Source organism: Melopsittacus undulatus, chromosome 14 (genome assembly GCF_012275295.1).
Source record: "Melopsittacus undulatus isolate bMelUnd1 chromosome 14, bMelUnd1.mat.Z, whole genome shotgun sequence".
NCBI lineage: Eukaryota > Metazoa > Chordata > Aves > Psittaciformes > Psittaculidae > Melopsittacus > Melopsittacus undulatus.
The window spans coordinates 2851618-2870033 of record NC_047540.1 but is presented as its reverse complement, the minus strand read 5'-3'; the positions used below and the strand labels follow the sequence as shown (position 1 = coordinate 2870033).

Sequence of the window (18416 nt, the reverse complement as noted above, 5' to 3'; positions counted from 1 at the left end):
CGGGGCTGTCACTGCTGTCCCATCGCAGCACTCGCTCCTGCAGCTGGGACAGGGAGTGAGGGTCTGGTGCTGGAGGGGCCGTGGGGGGAGCCGGGGGTCCCGCAGGCACTCACCCGCTGGTGCAGGCTCTGCTGCTCCCGCAGCAGCTCCAGGAACCGGCTGCTCCACAGCAGCTTCTCAGCACCCAGCTCAGTGCAGAGGAAACGGACGTCGGCCTCCAGCGCCTCCAGCCTCTCCAGTACAGCCTCACTGCGCCCTGGGACCACAGCTCAGCACCCACCAGCACCCCAATGGCACCCACCTGCACCAGTGACCCACCTGCACCAGTGACCCACCTGCCTGCCCTGGCTCCAGCGCAGCACTGGGGTCCCCGTCCTCCTCCTCTTCCTCTTCCTCCCTCTCCTCGCTGCCACTTTCCAGCCTCAACCGCAGCGCTGCACTGAGCTGGAAGCCACCATGGACAGCAGGGACTGATGTCCACGGGCAGCTGAACTCATGGCCCTGGCACTCACCATGACTGTGCCATGCCTTGGGGACCTGCAGCCCTGCCTGTGCCACCCCACAGACCACGGCACCGGGCTCGGATGTGACCCAGGGAGCAGAGATCTCTGTGTGCCCCATGGAGTTACCTCCTCGGTGACCTGGAAGGTGATGTCCCAGCAGCTCTTGTAGAAGATCAGCAAGTACTGGGGGAGTGGGTGGTGGGGCCGTGGTGAGCAAACCTGCCCCATGCAGTGTGCCCAGGGCTCTTGGTGGGCAGAGCCATGCAGTGCCAAGAGCCAAGCCCCAAGGCTGAGGGTCCTGACCCCCAAACTGGCCACAACCCCCAGCACCCCATGCACTGCATCCATACCCATCCCATGCCCGGAGCCAACACAAATGAGTGCCAGCCCTTGGGGAAGGGGCCCCATGGTACTGACCCATACCAGCCTCCAGAACCACTGCAGCCCCTGGAGCGCTGTCCTGGACAGGAGCAGGAGCCACCGGCACCCAGCACGAAGGAGCTGCCTCCACCTCGGTGCTGCTGCACCTCGCTGCCTGCCCATGGGGGCCCTGCAGATCAGGAGATGGAGAGGGGATGGCCCAGTGCCCCAGGATGCTCACCCACCGTGCAGGGATGAATGGAGAGCTCCAGGGCACAGCACCATGTGCTGGTGCCCAGCAAAGCTCATGAAAGGGAGGGCAAGAGTTTCCAGGCCCAGATTCCAGCACTTGGGATGTGGGACTTGTGCTCAGGAGGAAAACCTGCACCCCCTGCCCAGCTCTGCCCCCTTACTTGTGCTGCACCACGCATGGACCCCTCCTGGACACGGCTCCTGCTGCCTCCTGCTGCTCTCTGCTGCTTGCCTGGGCTCGATAAACTGTAATCCTCTTGGTGCTGAGACTGGGCAGGGGATTAGCGCTGCTCCTGCTCTGCCTTTGGTGGCCATAAGGGCAGGCACTGCTCGGCTGCTCTGCATCTGCTCTGTAAGCAAAGGACTTGTGATTTAAACTGCTTTTAGCTTTCATTGGGAGCTCACCCTCACTCCTGTGTCCAAAGCCAGGCACTGCCTGTGCTGGGGTGCTTTAGTCAGGCTGTTTCAGGGGAAAAACAGAGATCTTGAGATTTAAAATAGAAGTTTTAGGCAAAACTGCCAGAGTCAGGCTCCAGCACCCACCTGGGGACACTGGTGTAGGTGATAGTGCTTGTTCCCAAGGTGAGCAGAGACCCTCTTGCTGCCTTACCATGATGCCAGTGCTGCAGAGCTGGGGCTGTGCTGGGACAGAGGCTGCTCCCTCTGCTGGGACAGACCTCACGGGCCCTCTGGCCTCTTAATCTCCCCCATCTCACAGCAGCTAAAGGGCCTGGGTGGGAATAGCCGCAGTGAAGCACACGTTTGCCATTGCCATCAATGCGCTGGCTCCCCATGCTGCTGCCACCAGACACGGTCCTCATGGAACAGGCTGTCCCAGTCCTTCAGTGACAAACACTGCTTCATCCCCTGGTCCCTGCAGCAGCCCTGCTGGGTGTCACAACCACACCTGCACACGCAGGACTCACTCCTCCCAAGGTGTGTGAGCCCTTTGCTGTTCCTCTGCAGGTCACTGTTCCGGCCTGAAGGGCAGAGCAGCTTTCAGAGATGCTTTGGCCCCTCTGAAGTTCAGGCGTTCTTGTGATCCTTGCTTTGGAGCAGCAGCAGGAGGAGGATTAAAACTGCTTCTGTATCAAGGCCAAGCAATCTAAACCCATCACCTGCGACGCCTCCTTTCCAGAGCTATGGAAAAACGAGGCTTGCAGGGGTTTGTGTGGTTTCTTGGATCTTCCACCCCCATGTATTTAACCTCTGTTACTTCAAACACAAGAAAGTAGGCCAGCTTTGCAGCTTGCCTGTTAAGCTGTTACATCCCCACAGATAAGCAGCTGCCAGCCCCTGACAGCAGAGCACCAGCCCCAGGATAAACCAGCTCCCACCGAGAGCAAACACAGAGCTGCCTTGATCCCAGAGCCAGACAATGGGAGAACTCTGCTCCTATCCATAGGTACTGCTCTGACTGACTGGGATGCCCAGAGGGACCCCAAAAAGACCCAAGACACCAGGAAAGTGATAACTGCTCCTATGGCACCCCCTCCATCAGCGGGGTTTAAGTAGACCCAGCTGCATTACAGCACCTTTACCACTTTGAGGAAAGCAAAGCTGATTTCAGCATCAGCACTGGTATCTTGACCTGGCTACTGTGAAAAGCACCCAAAACTCATCCCTTTATGTGCTCTTCCAGTGGCAATCCAGGCTGCTCAGCCCTTATCTGCAGGCATTCTGCCAGTATCAGCAAGAACTGACTTAGAAGCCAGTCTTCCCTTGCACCAGGCTTAGTTGAACACAGATGGAGATTAGTGCCTGGCAGTCCTTGGCAAGTACTCCCTGTTATGTCTACCAAAGGAAGCACAAAGGAAAACTCCTCATGGTCACGACACAAGGAGCAGCTACTATGTGCAAGTGGAAGAGTTCAGCAAAGTCCTCATGGAGCAGATGGAGAACAAAAAGCAGCAGGAGTCAGATTTTGGACTGAACAAACCATGAGAAGAGAGACAAACATGTACCTTTTATTGTTTATGTACAAATGACATCAGTTTGTATTAAAAAGAGAATCCACCCAATCTCAAAGACAGCAAAGAGCAAGATGGCTTCAAGCTCCAGCCTTCCCTGCATCTCAAAGCACTATGTAGATTTTAGGATGGTGTTTGTAATGGAACTGCAGAGAAAAGGGGTAACCACCTTCTTCTCTGCCTGACAAAGAACCAAAAGGAGCTGTTCCTGCCACTCTACATGGATTAAACCAAAGAAACCAAAAGTCCATTTGTTAACTATACACATTGCTGTAAAAAAATACCCACACAACAGAACCAACAAAACCCAAACTACAAAGCTAAGTATCAGCAACAAAAGTCATCTAAGTCTTACAACATGGATGGGCCACAATGAATCATAGCCCAGTTCCAGTGGAAAAAGAAATACCTCTCCATGGGTTTGCAGATGACAGGGGTGGCAGCAGCAACATCAGCCAATTCTAGGAAGTTCCCGACCAAGGTGGAAGCACAGAACAGTCAGGAACTCAGGACTACCACTGCTACTGCACCTTTGTCTTCCTGCAACTCAGGTGATGTAAAAATGATGCAAAGTACATGGTCCAAGATTTTCTCCCCCCATCTAAGTTCTTTAGAGTGAGTCACTCCCATCTGCAGACACTTGGCCAGAGCTGCCATCATGCTCATTCAGTCGACTGGCATTTTCTCAGTGGGGATTCACGCAGACCTAAATCCCAGAAGCATCAGCACTGATGAGTCTAGTAGTCCTGCAGAGAAAGGAAAGGATAGGCACATGAACACCTTTCTACCTTCAGTTCTGCTTGCAGAGCTGGGATTCTCAGTCTTCTCTCATTTCTACATACCATTAGTTGCAGGCAAAAAAAAACATGTAGCTAAACATTCAACAGAAAGGACCCTTCAAAACCTTAGTTCAATAACACATCAACTCAAACCAGATGCTTCTAATGTTCCAGATCATGACAAGACAACAGGATGCAAAACAGCTTTCTTCATGAGAAGTGCATAGGATTAACAGTGACCTGGCTTCATAACAAGCCTACCTGGGCTTATTTACTGTTACATCCACAAGACAATGCTTAGCTCATACCGTGATTCTCCTCAACCATGAATATAAGGTCTTAAATTACAGCAGAGGGAAGCTTTTTATGATTAGGAGCCAGTCAGCCACTCAAGTGTACAGATGAGCAATGAAAACAATGACAGAGCACTGATACTTACGGCTCTTGGCTTTTTGTTTAACTTGAGATCAATCCTGTGGTTGGAAAGATAAGAGAAATGTCCATTTCAATACATTAAACCAACACTAGTGTCCAAAGAACCAGCTACTGCATATGGCACAGGCTACAACAAAGGCTATTTGGTTAATTCAATCCACATTCTCAATTGGGCTGAGCCAAATCACTGTCCCAGTATTACTGGACAAGAGAACAGCAAAGAGACAGAGAGTGGATTCTTTCTTATTTGCCAAAATGCATAGTGTGTCCACTCAAAAAAGGAGTTAATAAAAGGTTCATAACCAAAATCACAGGGAAGTTATGCAGCATAAAAAATGAGGTTAAAACACGCATGCTCTATGTTAATTTGTTAGATGTGTAACTATGCCACAGGTAATTATTCAGACATAGTGGTAATGGTGATTTACTTGGGATAGAGATAGGAGTTTCAGATGAGCAGGGATTATATGAGTCAAAGGTATGGAGTTTTATTACATTTTTCCAGAAGGAAATATCCAATCTACACTCATCTCCTTCAGAAGCAAAGCCGGAAGAATCAGGTTTAAAACTACGGTTTTAAGTTAAAAAGTTTGCTCTATTTAAGTAAAAAATGGAATAGAAAGGTAAAGGAGAGTGAAGTTAATTGAATTTTGCTGAAGTTATTAAATAAAATGTTACCTCCATCACGTTTTTCTGTTTTTAAAAAAAACTTCCCAGCCTAACCTAATATACATACCTACAATTAAACAGATAAACTATGGGTTAGAAAGGTCTCAAAAGGCACATTGGTGTCTACACACTAACAACACAGCACAAGTACTAATTCAAGTCAAACTTACTCAAAGTCATAATCAAACATGCCAGACGGGCTGAGGGGCAGCATTTGAAAGGAAGAAAGCAATAGAAATTAATATACTAATGAATTAAATAAATTAGTTGATTAGCCACCCTAGCGAGATTACTAACAACTCAAAGGAAACAAAAGAAATAATAAAGCCAGTTTCAAATGCCATCAAGTTCTTTCTTAAGATATCTTAACCCAACTCGGGCACAAAAAGCACTCCAGATGTGGCAGTCCAGAGTCCCCCTCCCCAACTGGATTTCTGGGTAACAGAGGTGTTAGAACAGAGGCAGAGGGTTTAGGGAAGGGATTTTAGGTGCTGAGAAAGGAGCTATCATCAGACCCTCGGGAGTGCCCACTAGCTCAGAGAGAGGAAAACTGATCTGCTTGCAAAACCAAATGAGGGGGGGTCAGAGAGCAGAGGCTTTGTCTAGATCATTACAGCAAAGCAAAGCTGGCTCAGGCAGAGCTGCAGACACACAACTAAGTGGCTGACTTGGCATTTGAAGGGTCTCACAATGCACTCACACACACACATCCTCTTGCATTCACTTCCTTTCCAGAGCTAAAAAGAGAACACGGTCACTTGGCCAAAGCTGGTGACATTCCCACCCCTCGCCTCAGCATTCACACCGTACCACAGCGAGGTCTCTAGGAACAGTCCTGCCCCAGAGCCAACAACTGTGTGTGCTGGAAAGGGCTTCTGCACAAATCAGCTCTAACTCAGTAGCTTTCCAGCAGGGACTTTCTAAGAGCAGCACTGTTTTCTCCTGCAACACTTTCTAGGCATGAAAATTGCTGAGCCCAGAGAAAATAACCATCCTGGCCTTCCTGTGGGTTCACAGGGAGCAGAGGACTTCAGTAAAGACACTGCAACTTCCATTTGACTCCCTGGTTTTCACTGCTGGGAGCTGAGCTGCCAATTCACACCAGCTCTGTCCCGTCTCAATCCCATTCCCAACACTGCTCCAAGAGAACACCCAGTGGACTCAATGCACCTTCAGTTCCCAACTCCTCCCCGTGCTCCAGGACCAGGAGAGCAGAATGCTGGCAGGGTGCTGGCAAACACAAGAGCTTCTGATCAAAAAGAAAAGGCACTATTTCTTTGGATTCTGATCTTCATTCTATTGGCACTCAAGAAACAGACCCACAGGTCTCTTCCAACAGCACTCAGGGCTGCAATGCATTTTAAAGCACATAGCTCTATTATTAGTAGACTGCGACTGCTTTGTCCTTGGGGGGTTTTAAGCCAGATATAAATTGTCCTTTTCTGCCAAAATTTAGGGGATATTAACAGTAATCACAATTTTAACCAGAGTTTTTGTTACAAACTTAATTATCTTCTTTTAATTCTCTATCTGCCCATGCTAAGCACTACAAAATAGTCAATCACTAACTAAGCCTTTCTGTAATGGGGATGCGTCTGATGTATCTCTTAGGAGGATAAGAATTGCCATACCAGATCAGACCAGGGCTCTTCATGTCCAACACTGTCCCCGCCAGCAGCCAGCATCAGCTGCTTCAGTGGAAGGAATGGAGAAGAAACCCCAAAGCAACACAACCTGTCAGTAGGGCAGCTTCTTCCTACCTCCTGTCCCTAAAGTTCAGGTTATGCAATGGAGCAAAAGAATTATTCACAGCATCTGGATTGCACCCCACTGTGTGTGCAGAGGATGGGTTTGCTGGCCAGGGGAGTGCTTAGAAGAGTGTTTTGTAACTCATTTGAAACAGCAGTTCTCCTAAGCTGTACTTCAGGTTTACAGGTTGTTTCTCTACACTTATTCACAGATAGAGTTTCTTGTGTTATTCATCTTCTTTCCAATTATCTAGAGGCAGTAAAAGAGTTCTGAACTGCTTTGGACTCGTGAGGAACCCAAGGGACACCCAGTACTTCAGGAGGTTTGCCCAATTAAGACTGCTGTAGGAAGCAAATTCTGATCTAAGAATTAAAGACACACTAATGCCCCAAAACCTAATGAAGGAGAAAAAGCAGTTGAATGTTTCCCAAGCACTATACCTACCTCTGCCTCTCCCACTCCAATCTTCCCCCCAGCAACTCTGGATATTTTAACCACTTCTCTTTAAAACATCTCTCTCTTGTAACTCATGAGAAGTTCCCTTAAAGAGAAAAGCCCATCCAAAGCCAAGCTCTGCACTTACTGCATTTCTGCAGTAAATGCCTCCTCTTTCCAAGAGCATGGATCTCCTTTTTCCTCCCTTAGGACCTGACTCCTGGCTTTAATGGCTTTACATGACAGAGGAATGGCTTGAACCTGCCCGAGGGGAGACTGAGCTGAGCTCTTAGGCAGAAGCTCTTCCCTGTGAGGGTGCTGAGGCGCTGGCACAGGGTGCCCAGAGAAGCTGTGGCTGCCCCATCCCTGGCAGTGCTCAAGGCCAGGTTGGACACAGGGGCTTGGAGCAGCTGCTCCAGTGGAAGGGGTCCCTGCCTGTGGCAGGGGTTGGGACTGGACGAGTTTTAAGGTCCCTTTCAACCCAAACCACACTGTGATTCTACGGTCCTGCAGCAGGTTATGTTGGCCCATGGAGAGCAGCGCTGCGAGGCACACAGTATGAGCCATCAGCCTGCACACTGCATCATGCTTTAAGGGGTTTATGGGTCAGAACCATTCACCTAAATCCAACCATAAAGAGTTCAGGAAATCTTTGTTTCACATGGATTTCAGGTCAGTTTAACAATAAACACTTTGAGGTTAACAAAGCAAAGCAACTCTTCTACGTCATGATCAAGAGACTCAGTTTGGTACCCAACAGCTAAAAGGGCTTGGAGCAGGAACCTTAGTGAAGATACTGGAAGTGCCCACAACCCCCAGAACATTTAGATTTGCTTTTCCATTTTACCCCCCTTCTCCAAAGAAAGCACCGACATTCCCATCTCACTTGGTCCTGCAGAAACCAGTAAGCAAGCACAGGAGGCCAGGACTGCAATCTTCCCCTGCTGGAAGGCAGACAGCTTTATTCTCCTGGACAGACAGGAGACTTGAGAAAGCCTGCTCAAAAGTATGGCTGGACCGGAGCTGGAGTCAGAGCTCTGTGCTGCTTGTTTAACTTCTTCAGCATGTTTTCCCTTCCTTGATACAACGAGGGGCTGATAAATGCTATGGGACAGGTACAACTCAAAACCAGAAAGGTTACTGACACAAATAACCCCAGCTGCTTGGTATGCTAACGAGTTACTCACACCACACAAACCCAACAGCAGCTAACCGCGCAGAAGCCATGGTGAGAAGGCTGTTGGTACCACTAACCTGTGTCGATTTTTGTTCTTCCGCTTTTTGTGGCTGCTGTGGTGGCTCCCAGAAGAAGTAGAAGAAGCAGCTTTCTGGGGTTTCACCCCCTGCACAGACCCATCCAGCTCCTCAGCATCCTCCTGGTTGGGTTCATTCTCCTGATTGTGAAAGTCTGGGGAAGTGTCGCTCTCGGTGCCGCTGCCCGGCTCGCCTAGAGCAGGACACACTGGTGAGCACAACAGTTACCTGCCTGCAGAGCACAGTGCACGGGCAGCAGAGCCAGCCTAAGCCTTATGGCATCAGGAGGTAAATCAGACAACCTGAAACATCCCTTAAGGCCAGCAGTTACCTCCACAGCGAGCAGAGCATGCCAGAAATGTACCCGGTTTGCTGTCAATCACAAACCCATCTTTAAACATCCTGAAGGTTCGTGGCTCTCCACATGTCCCTCTGACTGACAACACACACCAATGTGCTGCTTCAGCTCTTTCAGCCTCTTTCTCCAAAGAGCACCAAACCCACTGAAGTGAGTTTAATGCACAAGAAACTCTTGTTGAGTGTAAAAGTTTACTCGAGAAAGGAAAACAACTTTACTTGTGTCTCACAAGGCACCTTTGCTGCCTTGTGCAGGTGGCAGCTGTGCAGGAGCACTCAGGATGGAGGCTGTACTCACACAGGGAGCAGTGAGTACAGCCCCGGTGCAGGCAGCTGGAGACAGAGCTGGGGAGAAGCATCATTCCTCCCAAATCCTGAGAGAAAGGAAAAAGCCACTTACGCTTCTCAATGAGCTGGTCCTGAACTCCAGCTAACGCACTGACCGCCTAGGAAAGCAGAAGGGTGTTAATGGGATCAGTCACTCACCACTTCCCAAACGTTCAAAAGCACAGAGATCACCTCATAAAGACACATCAGGCTGTGCCTGAGAGCTCACAACCGGGCACCAGCACAGGAGATGGGGAGCAGGAGCAAAAAGATAAGGACATGATGGCAGTGACAAGGATGCAACACAGGTGGTTCCTGCCTACAATTCCCTTCAACCTCCCTGGGTACTAAATGGGAAGAGGGCTTGGAAAGAAGATGCTCGGGCTGGGGGAGAGGCACTTAAATGGAAGCTGGTCCTGCAGCAGCCTGGGCACCCAGAGCACCGCGGGACCAGATGCACTGAGGAGCAGCAAGGGATGAAGATGGGTATGGGGACAGTGATGTGTGCTCAGCCCGCCAGGGTCCGGCCCGGCTCTCACCGCTGCCGAGGTGACCGAGGACTTGCTGAAGAGCCGCTCTGCCTCCTTGAACTTGCGGTTCCGCCGGTCGTTCTTGCTGTTGGAGTTCCTGAGACGGGAGAGAACGGGCATGGAGGGGACATGGAGAGGGCATGCAGGGGGAACGGAGGGGGCATGGAAGGGGAACGGAGGGGGAACGGAGGGGGCATGGAGGGGGCTTGGAGGGGAAACGGAGGGGACATGCAGGGGGCATGGAGGGGGAACGGAGGGGGAACGGAGGGGACATGCAAGGGGCATGGAGGGGAAACGGAGAGGGCATGCAGGGGGCATGCAGGGGAACGGAGAGGACATACAGGGGGCATGGAGGGGGCACGGAGGGGGCATGGAGGCGACATGCAGGGGGCATGGAGGGAGAACGGAGGGGGTACGGAGGGGGCATGCAGGGGCCCCGGCGCTGCCTCCGTCACTCACTTCTGGTTGGTGAGGTACCGGTCCCAGCCGCGGATGATGTTCCCGTACATCTGCGTGTCCTCCAGGTAGCTGCCCTCGAACGCGTAGATCTGCCGCTCCAGGTTGGCCAGCGTCTCCTGCCGGGCACAGCGCAGCGCATGGAGCAGGCCCAGCCCCGCTCCCGGCCCAGGCCCTCCGCCACCCGCGGCCTAGGCCCCGCCGCCGCCGCCGCTCCCCCCGCCGGGCCCCGCCGCTCACCGCCAGCTCCTGCTTGCGCTTCACCAGCTCCGCCAGCTCCCGGCGGGTGTCCGGTATCTGCGGGGGGCCGCCGGCCTTGGCGTGCAGCGCGGCCATGGCGGCTGCGGCCTGCGCGGGCCGGGCGGGCGGGGCGGCGGCTGCGCTGCCGGGAGCGGCCGCTGGGGGCAGCACCGAGCCCGGCCCCGCCTCGCTCCCTCCCCCGGGGGCAGAGCTCCGGGTCCCGGCCCCATGAGCCTGAACCCGGCTGGGGGCAAAGGACCCCGGCAGGGATGGAAGAGCCTCCCCGGTACCCAGATCGTACTTCAGGTGTCTCCTGAACGTCCTCGGTGCCCTCCATCCCAGCGGCAGCTCATCGGTTTCCAAGGAACATAAAGGAAAATAAAGACACCCCCGAGAAATAATCCACCTTAGGGCTAAATTTACAAATTCTTTATTGAAAAACCCCTAGAGTATATATAAAGGAGATCCTCCGAGTCAAAACTCTACCGACCGTGTGAAACCCTGCAGCAATGCCCCCTATTTACACCCCAAGTGTTCCAGCCTGTGCGTGCAACATGGAACATGTGCAATGTGCGTGCACAGCACATGAGCACAGGTCAGAGAGCCCGCGACCACGGAACAAACACCCACTGGGAGCAGCATGGAAAATGCACGTTTCTTACAGTGTGAAGCCATGGGGGGGAAAGACATCCAAAGATGCATGTACTTGAGGGAGTGGAACTGTTCATCCTCTTCTTAAAGCCTTGTTTCACAGGGGGGGAGTACTTTAAACAAGTGATTTGTGTATTTTATCAGAAGAAAAATAGTGCAAACTCAGGTTGGAACAAGTCACCACATAGAAGGTCTTTGTGTAATGCAAACAAAACCAAGGAGAAGTTATTTGTGGGCTGGGGTGGTGCCAGAAATGAAGGCTCCAGCCCCTAACACTTGATATCCAGCATAAGCTCAGCACCACATGTGGGAAGACGACCCAGATCTCAGCTCCCAAACCACATCGGCAGCACCTGAAGCCCCAGGAAGACTTTGACTTCTATTTCAAATTGCCTCGTGATTTTTGGGTGGTGAATTCCAGTGAAATACCCTCACAAGGCAAACCAAGTACCCAGTGCATACCAACTTCTCCACCTCATTAGTAGCCAGCCTGGTAAATCCTCCTGTCCAGAATTCCTACCAGGCAAAGGAATTTGGCAAACTAGGGAACATGATGTGTTACAAAACTCATGGGGTTACTTCCTAACTACAATTCCTGTTAAGGAGCATTTTCAAAGGGCTATGACAAAACAGTCAATAAAAATAATTTTAAATACAACAGCTGTGTTCTAAGTCATTCCCTGGCAGAAATGTCCTTCAACATCTGTGGAGTTCTCCCAGCATCAGAGCTTTCGCATCCAGGTGCTCTTCTGCTTGGTAGGGAGAAAAAGCAAAGAAAAAAGAACAAAGAAAAGCTGTATTTCCCCAATATGCAGAACTATCAGAAATGAACAATCAGGGAAGTCCCCCAAAATACTATGAGAACAGAAGAGCAACGGAAAAAGGACTTTAAGGCAATAAGAGGCATCAGCGCTGCGGTGCTCCAACGCACGCTCAACTGCAATTTCTCTCTCCTGCCCCTTCCCTTTCCCTCCTCATCTGTTAACTGTCAGACTCTTCCTCCTTCTCATCATCGTCATCATCGTCTTTTGTGTTGGCCTCGGATTTATCCGAGGATTCATGGAGAAGAACGTATTCCCTGCTGCTGAACCCGAACTTGAGCACATCCTTCTCCTTCAGTTCATAGTAGCGCTGAGGCTCAATCCGCTGGTTGTTTAGGAAAGTGCCATTCCCAGAGCCCAGGTCGATGATATAGGGCCTCACTCTGCGGCCAACGGTACCATCAGCACGGGTGTACTCCACGAGCCTGGTGAAACAAAACAACACCCATTCGATCACAACAGCCAGAACAGAAACACGCTCCAAAAGCAGACGGGCTCCCCTGGTGCAGTTAATACTCATCTGCGCTCACAGAGATCAGAACAAGCCTGATGAGAGCGATGGGAAACTGTGAGACTGAGCAGATTCTGAGACTGCATCACCTCCTAAAACTTCTGGTGATATAATAAAGCAATTCCTACACCAGAACAGATGGCTGTGCCCTACGAGAGCATCTTTGTCTTCAGCAGCAGGGAACCCCCGCTGCTCTAGAGGAGATGGGCACACTTTGCTGTGAAAGGCCACACAGATAAAACCTCTTTCTCAAACACTTTTACTGCCAATTACACCTGCCAGATCATTCCAGTTAGGCGACACATCAGCTCTGTCTAACCCTGCTGTGTCATTTGTCTTACTAAAAGGCTGCTTGTGGTTAAATAGGAGGAATTACAGATGGCTTTGATTACTGCTAGGATGATGTGCAGCCGCCAACATAAATTCCACCTCTAATGTACTTTACAGCAAACTCGTACCTCTCAGCTGTGCACATCCAGGGGGGGTTGCTTGCTTTTCTTTCTCCTTCCTGAACAATCCTGTTTCATCAGCAGCTACTTACCGGTACTGAAACACAGCGTGCTGCTTCGAGCAGGAGGGGTGGTCAATGGGAATATCTGCGATCCTGCGGTGCCTGCCCAGCAGATAAGCACTCTGCCTGTGAATGTACATGACTGGCAGAAACTCATCGTTTTTGAAAGGATAAAGACGCCAGCGCTTCTTCGGAATACGAGCTTCAGGGGGCTCGCTGTACTTGATCACCACACCTCGGAAAGTGTTGGTGTCCTCCAGCAGCGCTCCCGACAGTTCAAAGCTTGGCTTCTCTTTCTTCACAGCAGGTTTTTCTTTAGGTTTGTTATCCAACTGCCCCAGTTCTGGTTTCTGCTCAACACCACTGCCTTGGTTGTTTTGTCGATGCTCTCGTCTTCTCTCGTTGTAAAACTCCCTCTCTGCTTGCTGCTCACGGATGTTGTGGACATCCCTCTCTCGCTCGTGGCCACGAGCTCCAGGCCGTTCGTTTGGGTTCTTCCTTCTGTCTGCGTGGTCTCTATGTCTGTCTCTGTCACTGCTCCTGTCTCTGTCACCGCTCCTGTCTCTCCTGTGCTCTGGTTCCGATGGGTATCTCTGCTTTCGCTCCTCGTTTCCTCTCCGGCAGTGATCATCTCGCTCCTGGAATGAAGAATCACTTACAGCAACGCAGGTGGAACTGGCACGAAAGAGCAGTGCATCTACCTCAACTTTTAAACAAATCACAATCCTACGCATGGAAAACACACACTTGGCCTCTATCTGTGGATCTACTGCTACATGAGAGAAATTTCCGTTTACCAAGCTATCTAGATTCTCACAATTCACACCAAAGACAGATCAAGCAACCGTGCAATGCATCATCTGCACGGGGCAAAGGAGCTCGCAGGAGCAGCTTGCATGAGGGCACAGCCTCGGTTCATGCATACGTGTGAACTTCTGGCAAAGCCTGGGGTGGGCAGCAAGAGCTCTTAAACTACCAGGACCCTCCTCCTGACACTGCACACTACAAGGACTCACGGAATGTGAGAAGTCGTTTTAGAGCAAGCTGCTCTAGTGGAAGGTGTCCATGCCCGTGGCAGGGAGTTGGAACTGGCTGAGCTTTAAGGCCCCTTCCAACCCAAACCAGGCTGGGATGCTGTAATTCATACCTCTCACGGCCGAGTCCCACAGGAACCGCTGTCGGACAGAGCCAGGAAACGCGCAAGGCCCCGCTTAACACCTCCGCGGACACGACCGGGCCTCGGTGCTACCGACAATGCCAATTACCTGCTTCACCTTCACGGCGGCGTGGTGCGGGCTGCGGCTCCTCCTGCCCCGCGGGGACCGGCTCCTCCGCCCGGACTTGCTCTTCCTCTTGGGCGACCTTTAAAGCAACGAGAGCAAGACTGAGGAGCGGAGCCGGGCCGGGCGGCGCGCACAGGCCCGCAACCACCGGGCCCAGCCCTACCTGCTGCTCCTGGCCTGGCGCGGCCCGGCCGGGCCCCGCCGCTCCTCGGCCGGGGGGGACTGGCTGCCCCGGGCCGAGCGGGAGGCGGAGCGCCGGGGGCTCCGCTTCTCGGCCTTCACCGTCACCTCCCGGCGCCGCCGCTCTCGCCGCCGCTCGGCCTCCGCCTCCATGGCGCTGCCGGCCGCCACAAAGGGAAGTGCGCTCCACTTCCGGTGCCCTCAGGCAGTCCTGCGCCTGCGCACAACCGCGTTCAGCCGCGCATGCGCCCCTCACACGGCGCTGTTGCCATGGCGACAACAGCATCCGAGGCCGCCATGATCCCTCCGCCGGACTCGCTGCTCCGGTACAAGCCGCCGGTGCTCATCAGCCGCCGCACGGAGAAGCGCTCCCCCGGGGTGAGCGGAACCGGCCGGGCCGGACCTCCCGAAGGCCTCCCCGGCCCTTGCCGACGGCGTTCTGCTCTCTCCGCAGGCCTCCCCGCTGCAGGCGAGCCCCTCGCCGCCACCCGGCCCACCGGGACCCGTTCCGCCGCCGCCGCCCCGCACGGCCGCCGAGTCCGGGAAGCAGACGCAGGAGCTCCTCAACGCCATCCTGCCGCCGCGGTGAGCAGAGCCAGGCTCCCCCAGCACCGGCCTGGTGGCAGCCGTTAACACCCGTTAACACCCCTGCTTCTCCTGGCAGGGAATGGATGGAGGACAAGAAGCTGTGGGTGCAGGAGGTGTCCAGCACGCCCAGCACCCGCCTGGACGTCGTTCACCTCCAGGAGCAGCTGGACCTGCGGCTGCAGCAGAGACAGGCACGGGAGACCGGCATCTGCCCCGTGCGCAGGGAGCTCTACTCGCAGTGCTTCGGTCAGTGCCACCCAGGCCCTATCCTCCTCCTCCAGGGAGGATGAACACAGCCCATAGGGTAGGGACCACCGGGCAGGGCACACTGCCCTGGCCTTGCTTGTCAGGGAGCCATGGGTAGGCCAAGGTGCCCGTCAGCACCTGCTGAAGCTGTCAGCTTCTATACAGACCATGTTATTCGACAGACATGTTGTAAAGCAGTAAAAATTGCAGACAAGCATAAAAAGCCCTTAGTTGTACTTAACCCAATAGTTTTAAATAACTTGAAATGCTGTGTAATTGTTAAAAGACTTACACTCTCTGCTGACATGGTGCTGAGAGTGAGCAGGATTCTTCTGTAAGCTCTTCTGTAAGCATCCCCTGAAAGAAACCATTACAGTGTTTTAGGCGCTTGCTCTTACAGCTTCAGTGGATCACTGTCACTGTTGTGACCACAGGTTCTATACCACCACTCTGCTTTTACATGCCAGCATACAAAAGAAAGTAATTTACTATCTGTACTAAATACATGCTGCTTTCATGGTGCAGAGAAGGGGTGAAAGACAATAAAGCTCTGGGCCCTGTGTGCATCCAGCATTTCCAGATAAATGACTAATAGGCTGTTGTACCCTTGCTTTAAAGATGAACTGATCCGAGAAGTCACGATCAACTGTGCCGAGCGAGGACTGCTGCTGCTCCGGGTCAGGGATGAGATCCAGATGACCATGGCTGCTTACCAGACACTGTACGAGAGCAGCACTGCCTTTGGCATGCGGAAGGCACTGCAAGCTGAGCACGGCAAATCTGACATGATAAAAAGAGTAAGTTGGGCTGTTCACCCCCGAACGTCGTTTTCTGCACGTGAGGCAGCATAGGGATAGTACATGGAAAGCTTTATATGAAACCAGTTATTTCTATTGCCACTGGATGGCAGTAAAGATCATAAGAATACTGTCAGCTTCCTGAGGGCTTAATTGCATTGAGTAAATGATGTGCTACTATGCCTGGAACGTGATAAAGACTGTACAATGTAGAGCTTTGTCCCATCTTAACTGCATACTGATTATTGACCAAGAAAACTTGAGGGATCTATACTCTTCTTCAAGATTGCAGAGCTAGAAGAGGAAAAGCGAAAGCTGGAAGCACAAGTGAGTGACCAGAAAGCTAAATGTGAAGCTATTGAAAAACGGGAAAATGAAAGGAGGCAGATAGAAGAAAAGAAACACATTGAAGAGGTGCAGTTCCTGAAAAGAACCAATCAGCAGCTGAAGGTTAGTTCAAAACATAAAGACCATTTCAGTAGTCATGGTAAAACTTCTCAGTTTGTAATCAGAAAGACACAAATAACTTTCTCCTTATGGGTTCAGAAGTGCTACATTTCTGGAGGTGTTTGCATTAATGTTCTGATTCCTTTAAATTCTCACTGAAATGGGAAAAACAGTGCTTTCAAATTCTCTGCTTCCTCACTCACTCAGCAACCGGTCACTACCAGTACACCTGATGATGCAAACGGCAGGTGAGAATACCCAAATTCTATTCATATACAGACGTTTGCCAGGGAGAAAGCAGAATTTGTTCAGAAAATGATGAATTGTTACAGTCAGATGCTTCAAACTTGACCAATACTCCAGGAATCTGCTCCTGCATAACTTGACTGTGAGGTTACAATGTCAGCACCACCCCTTCCCAGCCACAAATCAGAAAATCTAGTGCAGGCAAGTTGAGATGTTTTGTTCCTTTGCTGCTGGCCATTACAGTTGATTCCCTGATAACAAGCTGCACCATTTAACATTAAATATTGCATAATAGGAACAATTGTGTACTTACGCAGCAGGGACTAAATAATTACAGGAGCAATTTTGTGCATGCTGCTTTGGTGAAAACAGCTTCTGCTCGTTACTTTGCTTTTGAAAAGAAAAAAATCCCAGTGAGTAAAGACAAAATGTTACTCTAAACAACGTTAAATGTTTCTGGATACAGCTAAAAAACGATTAGAGTGGAGACTGAGATGAGCTCTTAGGCATAAGTTCTTCCCTGGGAGGGTGCTGAGGCGCTGGCACAGGGTGCCCAGAGAAGCTGTGGCTGCCCCATCCCTGGCAGTGCTCAAGGCCAGGTTGGACACAGGGGCTTGGAGCAGCTGCTCCAGTGGAAGGGGTCCCTGCCTGTGGCAGGGGTTGGAGCTGGAGGAGCTTTGAAGTCCTTTCCTACACAAACCAGTCCGGGGTTCTTCTTCCTTTACACTGAGCTGCTTGCCTTATCTTCACCCTACAGTTTCTCCTTTCTAAACCACTGACTCCTTCAAGCCATCTTGAAATGTTCTAGGGTGTAAGATGGAGTAACTCTTAGATCAAATATGCATTGCCACAGAAGCCATGTTTCCTGAACTACTCCAACAGCTGTGGATACACTGCTGACACTTATTTTTCATGGCAGCTCTAGAAGAGGACAACCCAGGAGTCCTGGATGCTTCACACACGACAGCACGAGTAGCTCTCCGATAAATCTACTAATTGGGCGTCAAGTTGTCTCAGTAACTGCAAAACTCACTGTTCCCAGATACTTTTGTTCCAGGGTTTGTGTTCCAAATGCTAGAGAGCCAAATATTTAATTTAGCTAACATAGTCCAGCCTGAAATCAGAGAATTCGGACCACTGTTTCAACAGCTTTTATTTAATTTCCTCTTCAGTGCTTTACATTATTAAATAGCTCTTTCATTGTACGGAACCAATGCCAGCTCTTTTCTTCTCAGAATGCAACAAGTGTGTATGCCAAGAGCAAAAAGCTAATTTATAAAATGTGTAGTAAGGAATGGGATAGCTCAGGGAAAAAACAACCCCAGTCTGCTTCTCTTAAAAAGTATTGCAGCATCCCTCAGCTCCTCGCTTTGAATATCAAACAGATAATTTATCACTTTACAGCAACGTGGGTTTATTTTTTAGGTTGAATCTAATTTGACTTACTGTCTCATTTGTTTTTCAGGCACAACTTGAAAGCATCCTTGCACCAAATAAGTAGATTTTGTTCTTATCCTCCAGGCAGCATTCAGAAGAGCTGTCAGAGCAAGAAGTCTGCAATTAGTAACAAAGAGTTGTCTTCTTGAAACAAGCTTGAGTTTTCACTTACCGGTAACTGAAGGCAGCACAATTGTGTTCTGTCCTTCTTTGTCTCTTGAAGAGTTGAATTTCAAGAGCTTCATTAATTACTGCACCCTTTTCAATGCTGTCTCAGCATTCAGCTCTTTGAACAGCAAGCATGGCTGGGACTTGCCTGTTGGTAATATGCTACATGACCTTCAAAGCAATAAACATTTCTATATGCAAGCTTCTCTGTAAC

At 51.0% G+C, this 18416-nt stretch overlaps 3 protein-coding genes across 6 annotated transcripts; 1 reads left to right on the top strand and 2 right to left on the bottom strand.

Moving 5' to 3' along the window:
• Nucleotides 1-3059: 3059 nt before the first annotated feature.
• Nucleotides 3060-10449, bottom strand: MEAF6 (MYST/Esa1 associated factor 6). Of its 4 annotated transcripts, XR_004550269.1 has the most exons (8): nucleotides 10317-10449; nucleotides 10080-10195; nucleotides 9630-9717; nucleotides 9164-9209; nucleotides 8407-8599; nucleotides 4978-5035; nucleotides 4304-4337; nucleotides 3060-3831 (listed from the first exon to the last, which is right to left on the bottom strand). XR_004550269.1 is itself a non-coding variant. In XM_034069233.1 (7 exons), the coding sequence occupies exons 1-7, from the start codon at nucleotides 10410-10412 to the stop codon at nucleotides 3823-3825; spliced, it is 582 nt and encodes a 193-aa protein (XP_033925124.1). In that variant the 5' UTR covers nucleotides 10413-10449; the 3' UTR covers nucleotides 3060-3822. The 4 variants fall into 4 exon arrangements, 3 of the variants coding, with proteins under 3 accessions (XP_033925124.1, XP_033925125.1, XP_033925126.1); XM_034069233.1 differs by lacking the exon at nucleotides 4978-5035; XM_034069234.1 differs by lacking the exons at nucleotides 4304-4337; nucleotides 4978-5035.
• A 281-nt stretch (nucleotides 10450-10730) lies between these two features.
• Nucleotides 10731-14724, bottom strand: SNIP1 (Smad nuclear interacting protein 1). The gene is made up of 4 exons (XM_034069105.1): nucleotides 14257-14724; nucleotides 14076-14172; nucleotides 12841-13448; nucleotides 10731-12213 (listed from the first exon to the last, which is right to left on the bottom strand). The coding sequence occupies exons 1-4, from the start codon at nucleotides 14424-14426 to the stop codon at nucleotides 11949-11951; spliced, it is 1140 nt and encodes a 379-aa protein (XP_033924996.1). The 5' UTR covers nucleotides 14427-14724; the 3' UTR covers nucleotides 10731-11948.
• DNALI1 (dynein axonemal light intermediate chain 1) lies at nucleotides 14360-18375 on the top strand. The gene is made up of 6 exons (XM_034069106.1): nucleotides 14360-14651; nucleotides 14728-14858; nucleotides 14938-15107; nucleotides 15726-15904; nucleotides 16190-16354; nucleotides 18063-18375. The coding sequence occupies exons 1-6, from the start codon at nucleotides 14517-14519 to the stop codon at nucleotides 18096-18098; spliced, it is 816 nt and encodes a 271-aa protein (XP_033924997.1). The 5' UTR covers nucleotides 14360-14516; the 3' UTR covers nucleotides 18099-18375.
• The last annotated feature ends 41 nt before the right edge of the window (nucleotides 18376-18416 follow it).

Excerpts from the sequence above, each read along its gene's own strand:
- MEAF6 (XM_034069233.1), bottom strand. The coding sequence starts at position 10,412 with ATGGCCGCGCTGCACGCCAAGGCCGGCGGCCCCCCGCAGATACCGGAC. Across the intron at positions 10,196-10,316 it reads AGCGCAAGCAGGAGCTGGCG|GAGACGCTGGCCAACCTGGA; the intron begins GTGAGCGGCGGG and ends TGTGCCCGGCAG. Across the intron at positions 4,338-8,406 it reads AAGAACAAAAATCGACACAG|GATTGATCTCAAGTTAAACA; the intron begins GTTAGTGGTACC and ends TTCCAACCACAG.
- SNIP1 (XM_034069105.1), bottom strand. The coding sequence starts at position 14,426 with ATGGAGGCGGAGGCCGAGCGGCGGCGAGAGCGGCGGCGCCGGGAGGTG. Across the intron at positions 14,173-14,256 it reads CGCCAGGCCAGGAGCAGCAG|GTCGCCCAAGAGGAAGAGCA; the intron begins GTAGGGCTGGGC and ends GTTGCTTTAAAG. Across the intron at positions 12,214-12,840 it reads CACGCTGTGTTTCAGTACCG|GCTCGTGGAGTACACCCGTG; the intron begins GTAAGTAGCTGC and ends TTGTTTCACCAG.
- DNALI1 (XM_034069106.1), top strand. The coding sequence starts at position 14,517 with ATGCGCCCCTCACACGGCGCTGTTGCCATGGCGACAACAGCATCCGAG. Across the intron at positions 15,905-16,189 it reads AATCTGACATGATAAAAAGA|ATTGCAGAGCTAGAAGAGGA; the intron begins GTAAGTTGGGCT and ends CTCTTCTTCAAG. Across the intron at positions 16,355-18,062 it reads GAACCAATCAGCAGCTGAAG|GCACAACTTGAAAGCATCCT; the intron begins GTTAGTTCAAAA and ends TTTGTTTTTCAG.